The sequence below is a fragment of the Elephantulus edwardii genome, unplaced genomic scaffold (assembly GCF_000299155.1).
Source record: "Elephantulus edwardii isolate Elephantulus edwardi_28Jun2011 unplaced genomic scaffold, EleEdw1.0 scaffold00032, whole genome shotgun sequence".
Classification (NCBI taxonomy): domain Eukaryota; kingdom Metazoa; phylum Chordata; class Mammalia; order Macroscelidea; family Macroscelididae; genus Elephantulus; species Elephantulus edwardii.
Genome location: NW_006399782.1, coordinates 3,401,551 through 3,409,969, shown reverse-complemented (window position 1 = coordinate 3,409,969; position 8,419 = coordinate 3,401,551). Strand labels below are relative to the sequence as shown.

The 8,419-nt window shown below is 38.4% G+C and overlaps 1 protein-coding gene across 1 annotated transcript in view; it reads right to left on the bottom strand.

Moving 5' to 3' along the window:
* Positions 1–423: 423 nt before the first annotated feature.
* The window catches only part of FYTTD1 (forty-two-three domain containing 1), a 51,049-nt gene continuing 43,053 nt past the window's right edge, over positions 424–8,419 (bottom strand). Inside the window, exon 9 of the mRNA XM_006884206.1 lies at positions 424–558. Within this exon, the coding sequence (XP_006884268.1) occupies positions 460–558 (99 nt within the window). The 3' untranslated portion in view covers positions 424–459. The remainder of the gene's footprint in view (positions 559–8,419) is intronic.

The following is an 8,419-nucleotide window of genomic DNA, read 5'->3' as shown; positions in this document are numbered from 1 at the left end:
CAACTGCATTTATTACATCAACACTATTAAAGGATAACTGACAGCAACAATGAGAAATATTACTCAGTTCTGAAGGCCAAGATTTACCATGGCAAAGTCTAAAAAATGGGCAAAGGAGAGAAGATGCTAAATACCACTACAGTAAAAGTAATCATTTTCTATATTTACGTTTTCCTTCTACTGTATGAAAAACCAAAGAAGTCAAATAGAGAATTGTTCTGTTTGGACAACCATAAAATCTTTTGGAACAAATAGATATATTCCCTGTTCTTTCAGGGCATTATTTTATACATATTAAAAAAACAAACAAAAAAAACCCACTTTCAAAAATAAAAATAATATGAGTTAGTCCTCTGAATATTCTCAAATAAAGTTTCTTGAATTTCTGTGACAAGCTCTCTTCAAGGAATTTAATTTTCCAAACAGAACGATCACACAAAAGTCCCTCTGATGCAGGATCTATCCCACGGTCACAAAGCGGCTTCCTCCTTTGTTGAATGTGAGAGTGGCTCTTTGTTCCTTCAAAATGCCAAATCGCTCATTCAAAGTCATCCCTGTCTAGAGAAAAAGAAAAAATACAATCAAAACCCAATTTAAACAACTGACTGCTGTTAAGTTTACTTTGGAATAATAATGTGATCATAATAGTAATTAACAGTAACAAGACCTAACAATTCCTGAGTATTTTTAGGACCTTATTTAATTTTAATAAAAACCATATGAACTATGTGGAGTTAGAAAAGTTTACTTGTCTAATATCAGATCTAGAGGTTAAGCCAAGCAGTTTGATTCTGATCTCACATTCCTAAACACCATTATGTATTTTCCATACGAGGCTCCGTCTAACATACTTTGGACATGTTGTGAGGAGAGACCTGGTCCCTTGGAGAGGGACATCATGCTTGGGAGGGTGGAGAGACAGCGCAGGAGAGGAAGGCCCTCTATGAGGTGGATTGATTCAGTGACTGGGATAATCGGGATGGGAGTGTCAGAGACGGTGCGATTGGCACAGGACAGAGCAGAGTTTAGGCCTGTTATACATAGGGTCGCTGTGAGTCGCAAGCGACTCGACGGCACATAACAACAGCAATAACAGTAGAATGCCTACAAATCCTAGGCATTTCTATCTGAATCAACTTCAAGCTGTGTAAGCAAGAGCCACCAACTCACTCACGCCTCTGACTGGGGTTTTGATTAACAACAAACAGGAAGTGCACCCCAATCATACTTTCAGTTCTGAAAGGCAAGTAATAGCAATGACAAAATAAAAATAAATCTGTTGCAATTTCTGCTTACACATCCTATTTTCAATTCTATATTCTTATTTCATTGGAAAGGAGCCCTGGTGGCATACTAATGTGCTGGTTGCTAACTGAAAGGTCAGTGGTTCAAATCTAGTAGCCACTCCTCAAGAAAAAGACAGTCATTTGCTATAAGGACTTGACAACCTCAGAAACTTGATGGAAGAAGACCACTGAGTCACAATCAACTTGATGGCAATGACTTTTATTTCAATGGATTGGGGAAAAAATAAGCAGCATTTGACAAAAACCCAACATCCATTCATGATAAAAATTTTCAGCACATTAGGAGAAGGGAATTCCCTCATTACTACAAAAGGAATTAGAAAAACCTACTGCTACCATCATTCCTCACAGAAAACAGTTACATAAGGATGTTTTTCTCAAGCTTGGATTAAGGTAAGTATGTAATGCTTTCACCTCTCTTTACCTAACAATGCATGAGGGTCCTAGTCATTACAACAAAACCCAAGAAACAAATAAAGGTTTGAAGACTGGAAAGAATTTGGAGTATATTCTCCTACACTAGACTACCTGTAAGGCCACAGAATATAAGGTTAAGATAAAAATAAATTCTTAAAACCCCGTGACACACAATTTGGGTTTTGTTATAGCCATCAATTTGAGTGGCTATAATAAAACAGATATTAACTAGTGTTGGTGAAGGTACAATGAAATTTTGAATATTAAAATCCCTACTACTGGTAGAGATTTTTAATGCTGTAGATATTTTGGAAGTCTGACAATCCCTCAAAATGCTAAACATAATTACCATGCAGGCTACTAATTCTACTCCTAAGCACTATCAAAAGCACACGGCTCAAATCCAAAATCCACCCAAGATGCTCTGCAAGACAAAGATGGGCCATTTCCTCCCATGCAATTAACTGTCTCTGAAAATCTGCTGGAGTATCAGCTAAGAGTCTGTTCTGACTCCAAGGCACAAAACAGTAAAGTATATACCCAGGGAGTTCTGGTGACCTAATGAGTTAGGAGATTTGCTGCCAACCCAAAGGTAATGAATGTGAATCCACCAGCTGCTCTGATGGACAAAGATAAACAATCTCCTCCTGGGGGAGATGCACTAGAGGGTCAGTTATGAACTGGTTCCCACTCCAAGGCACGTAACAACAAAGAATATATACAAGAGAAATGAAAACATCTGTTCAAAACCTATACTCAAATGTTCTTAGCAGCTTTATCCATAATGGCCAAAAAGTGAAAATTCAAAAGCCCATGAAATGAGGAATGAATAAACAGACTTTTCAACAGTAGAAATAAATTAAGTACTAATACAATATGGATGAACATTACACTAATTGAAAAAGCCAGACACAAATGTCATATATTATATGATCTCATTTACATCAAATGTTGAAAAAATGGCTCATCAGTAGAAACAGAAAATAGTCTTAAGCCCATCAGCTGTTCCCAGGGAGAAAGATAAAATGGGCAGCCTCCCCTCGTGACATTTACTGCCTTGGAAAACCTCTAGAGGGTCAGGAATGGGTTAGTTCTGACACAACAGTACACAACATCAAAAACAAGAGTGTGGTACAGTGGATTAAGAGTCTTGGGCTGATAAACAAGACATTCAGTTCAAATCCACCACCTGGCTCTGCAAGAGAAAACTGAAGCAGTGCGTTTCTGTAAAGATTTATAACCTGGGCACCCTATAGAGCAATTCTATTCCTTGCTGTGGGGTTGCTATGAGATGAAACTGACTCAACACGCAGTGGGTTTTAAGGCTGGCAGGCGGGTTTGAGGATGACTGTTAATGACGCAGGTGAAGTGCAAGGTTTATTTCAACCAAACTGTTACCAAAGAGTAAAAAAAATAATATTAATATTGAGTAAAAAAATTAAAAATTAAAATTTTTTCACATATGCAAAACAACTGTATCATCTCACCCCAGTAAGAATGGCAAAATTTAACAGAACAGCAACCATCAAATGTTGGCAAGGTTGTGGGGAAATTGGAACCCTTATTCACTGCTGGTAGGAGTGTAAAATGGTGCAACCACAATGGAAGTTTGTATGGCGATTTTCAAAAAGTTGCAAGTAGAAATACCATTTGATCCAGCAATTCCACTACTGGGAATTTACCCTAAAGAAACCATAACTGCCACTCAAGTAGATATATGCACACTCATGTTTATTGTGGCTTTGTTCACAATAGCAAAGAGCTGAAAACAACCCAAGTACCCGTCAACAAACAAATGGATAGAGGATCTCTGGTATTTGTACAATGGAATACTATGCAGCACTGAAAAACAAGGAACTCATGAAATATCTCAGTCACAAAAGGACAAATATTGCATATGGCCACTATTGTAAAATGGGACTGACATCAAGCTTGAGGGAAGGCAGAGAAGGAGGGGATGAATGATGTAAACTGCATTGAAACAGAGGATGGAGAGAACTGTTTAAAAGGAATATATGATTGGGTATTATTGTCATGACAGGAGTCCAGAATGAAGGCTGCACAGTGGACTGGACTTGGGGCAAGGGATTGCATAACAATGAGAGTTTTTCTTTTACTTTTCAAGAACAGTGAATTCGGAGGGAGAGGGTGGACAGGGAAAAAATGCTACAATGAATGAATGGAAACCCTAAGTCTCTGTAAACTTTGCTTATAATAAAATAATAAATTTTTTTCTCTTTTTTTAATTTATTGTATTATTTTACGTGAACTGTCAAATCAGATCTGACTGGTACAGAAGGAGATTGCCCCCTCCTTCTCCAGCAGAGCATCTGGTGGATTTTAACTGTGTACCTCTGGGATTGCAGTGCACAAAATAATAAATTTAACATATGACATTATCAAAGACAAAACAAAACCTAAGTATCAATTTAACTAAAGATATGAGAAATTTATACTCGGACCAGAAGGCAGTCATCAGAACAGAGTAAGGAAACACTGCATGGTTCAAAATTGGGAAAGATATATGCCAGGGATGTGTCCTATCTCCATACCTTTTTAATTTATATGCAGAACAAATTATCCAGGAGGCTGGGCTCTATGAGGAGAAATGTGGCATCAGGATTGGAGAAAGGCTCGTCAACAATCTGCATTATGCAGATGACACAACCCTGCTTGCTGAAACTGAGGAGGACCTGAAGTGCTTGCTGCAAGAAGGCCAAGGAATTCAGCCTTCAATATGGATTGAAACTCAACCTCAAGAAAACAAAGATTCTCACTACTGGGCTGATTAGCAGCATCATGATAGTGAAGAGATTGAGATTTTTAACAGCTTTAGTTTGTTTGGCTCCACAATCAACACTCTTGGTACCAGCAGCCAGGAAATTAAATGACGAATTACACTGGGGAGAGTCTGCTGTTAGAGACCTCTCCAAAGTACTGCAGAGCAACGATGTCAGTCGGAAGACTAAGGTGTGCCTGATCCAGGCCATAGTCTTTGCAATTACTTGCTATGCATCAGAAAGCTGGACAATGACTAGGGATGACAGAAGGAGAATCAATGCCTTTGAGCTGTGGTGCTGGAAACCAGTATTGAACATACTATGGACTGCTAGGAAAACAAACAGGTTCGTCCTTTGTGAGGGTGAAACCAGGTTGCTCCTTGGAGGCAAGGATTCTGAAGCTTCACTTGACATACTTTGGACATGTTGCAAGGCGGGACCAGTCCTTGGTAAGGAATTCATACTTGGGAGGGCAGAGGGACAGCACAGGAGAAGGCTCTTGATAAGATGGACTTGATTCAGTGCCTGGGGTAATGAGGGTAGGTGTGCCAGAGAAAAAGAGATTGGCTCAAGATAGAGTAGGGCTTAGGGCTGTTGTAAGGAGGGTTGCTATGCATCACAGGCAACTTAACAACAACAATACTTAATAACAACAATAATCAAGACTTCATCTGTGCAAATAGTGCAGAAACAAATGATAACAAAACACTCAACAAAGAGGTTTGTGATAGAGAAAGACTTAGCAATTTCATATAAAAATAAACATACAACAACTACCTTACACAAAAAATCCAGTTCTAGGTATTTTTTCTCAAGTGGAAAAAAAAAAGGTATAGATTTTTAATTCTATTTATGTCGTGAAAACTGGTAATTAAGTTGTTGAGTATAATTGAGTAGGAACCGACTCATAGCTGATCCTCGGGCAGGTTTTGAGCGATAGTAAACCACACAGGTGGAGACTGTCCATCTTTAACCCATACAGTAGCTGGTGGATGTGAATTGTGCCTTGGTGACTGCAGCACAGCTTCAGACTACAAGGCCACCTGAGCTCCCTGGTAATTAACATAACAGATTAAAAAAAAATAAATCTGTAACATACAGCAAATCTGTAATACAGAAAACAGTTCTGTAAATATTCAATATAAAAAATGAGGAATAAATCATTCCTTGAATGTGGAATTAAATTTACCCCTGTGGTTCAACTTTCAACCAAATAAGGTGAAAACCACCACTAGGGAGGAAGCATGCACACTCCTTAGAACCAGCAACCACCTAAGGTCAAAAGGGCAGAATTCTCCCAGGATTAATATGGAGATTAGAATGGATGAAGGGAAAGGAGAATTGCAGGGCAGAAGAGGAAACAGTGCTATTAAGATGTGGAGGCTGTAATTATGTCATGTGTGAAACAAAACTTGTGAATGTGATGAATAAACGAACTAAAGTCCCATTTGCTCTGTTAAATTTTCACTCAAATCCCAAAAGAAAATTAGACACATAAGAAAAAGGCTAAGAATAGATCCTGCCAACTTGGAAATAAAAGAATAAAATTAAAGGGCATAAACTACCAGATTTCAAGATTTTGCTACCGTACTCAAGACAGTTTAGTATGGATGTTAAAAAAAAAAATATAAATCCATGAAATACAGTAGTCTACATTACAGGAAACTGGTTTGAAATAAATGCACTCAGGCAATTCTAGCGGGAGAGAATAATCTTCCTGCAAATCCTTTTGGGACAATCGGCAATCTATACAAAACAATGGGCTTTTAACCACAACTGTTAGCCAATAATTAACATGAAATGAGTCATAAAACTAAATACAAGAGCCAAAATTAAAACATTTTTAGAACAAAACAAAGTTTTAGTTATTACTGTTATGTGCCATCGAGTGGCTTGTGACTCAGGGTACAACTGTGACCCAATGTACAGCTCTGAACCTTGTCTTCATCTCTAAGCCAACCTCACTGTTTCCAATATACCTACCCTCATTACTCTAGTCACTGACGATCTATCTCATCTGGGGTATTCTTCTCTTCCACTGTTACCCACCCTTCCAAGCATACTGCCCTTCTCCAATAACTGTCTCCTCCTGGCAACATGTCCAAAGTATGTGAGAAAGAATTCAAAATTCTTTTCTCCAAGAAGCAGCTTGTTCTCACCTTCTCCAGGTCAGACCTGTTTATTCTCTTGGCAGTCCATAGCATGTTCAGTACTCTTCTCCAGCATCACAACTCAAAGGTATTTATTCTTCTTCTATCATCTTTAGTCACTTTCCAACTCTCTAATGCATGTCAAGTAATTACAAAGATCATGGCTTGGATCAGGTGCATCTTTGTCTCTAGACTGACACTCAGCACTCTGGAGAGGTCCCTGACAGCAGATTTTCCCCAATACAATTCATCGGCTGGTTTCTGTGCCAAGAGTGTTGGTTGTGGAACCAAGCAAGCTGAAATTGTTAACAATCTCTATCTCTTCTCTATTATGATGCCAGTTGGTCCGCTGGTAAGAATCTTTATTTTCTTTGTGTTGAGGTTCAATCTCTATTGAAGACTGCAATCCTTGACCTTCTGCAGCAAGTGCTTCAGGTCCTCTTCAGTTTCAGCAAGGTTGTGTCAACAGTATAAAGCAGGCTATTGATAAATCGTCTTCTTATCCTAATGCTACACTCCTCATAAAGTCCAGCTTCCCAAATGATCTGTAGAAGGAAAAGGTATGGAGATAGAATGCCTCTCTAATGCGCTCTTTTCTTGATTTTGAACCATGCAGTGTTTCTTGCTTTGTTGAGACTGCTTCTTGATTCAATTACAGGTTTCACATAAGCACAATCAAGTTTTCTGGGATTCCTACTCTTCTCAGAGTCAGCTACAGTTTGTTGTCATCCGCACAAATGCCTGTGCATAGTCAGTGAAACACAGACATTCCTCTGGTACTCTCTGCTTTCAGCCAAGACCCATCTAACAGAGGTCACAATGTCCCTAGTGCCACAGCATCTTTTAAACCCAACTTGCACATCTGGCAGTTCTGTCAATGTATTGTTCGTCATTTTTGGATATTCTTCAGCAGGATTTTGCCTGTGTGTGGTACCAGTGATACTGTCTGATAATTTCCTCATCCTATTGGATCACCTTTTTTCTGAATGAGAATAAATATGGATCTCTTCCAGTCAGTTGGCTAGGCAGTTGTTCTCCAGATTTCCTGGTACAACTTGATGAGTGCTTCTAGGGATACATCTGTTTGATGAAATATGTCAATTGACATAACATCAATTCCTGGGGTCTTATTTTTCCCAATTCCTTCAGATCAGCTTTAACTTCCTCCTTCATCACCACTGCCTCTTGGTCATATCAGCATAAGAAATTCATAAAATTCTTCTATGTCACACATTTCTTTTCGGTTCAATGACTTTATGTACTCCTTCCATATTCTTTTGATGCTTTCTGGATTATTCAGTATTCTGCCCATAGCATTCTTTTTAAAAGAAACAGTGTTTTATGTAAATGTGTATTAATCATAATTATTTCATAGTATCAATAGCTAACATGTCAAGATGCAAAATACACTTAGTGTAAGGTTCATATTTAATAATTATAAGTACTTAAGAAGATTTTGAAACATAGTTTTTTGTTTGGCTTTATTTTTTTTTTATTTTATTATTTTTGTGTGCGTGTACCATCAAATCAGATCTGACTGGTACTGGAAGAGATTGCCCCTCCTTCCCCGGCAGAGCATCTGGTGGATTAGAACCGTGCACCTCTGAGATTGTAGTTGCAGCTTCTTGACACTAGGCCACCAGAGCTCCCCTGGCTTTATTTTTTTTTTAAATAAGAGTTGTTGATTTGCTTCTTTTTTTAATTTTTTTTTTTATTTTTGTGTGCGTGTTACCGTCAAATCAGATCTGACTGGTACAGGAGGAGA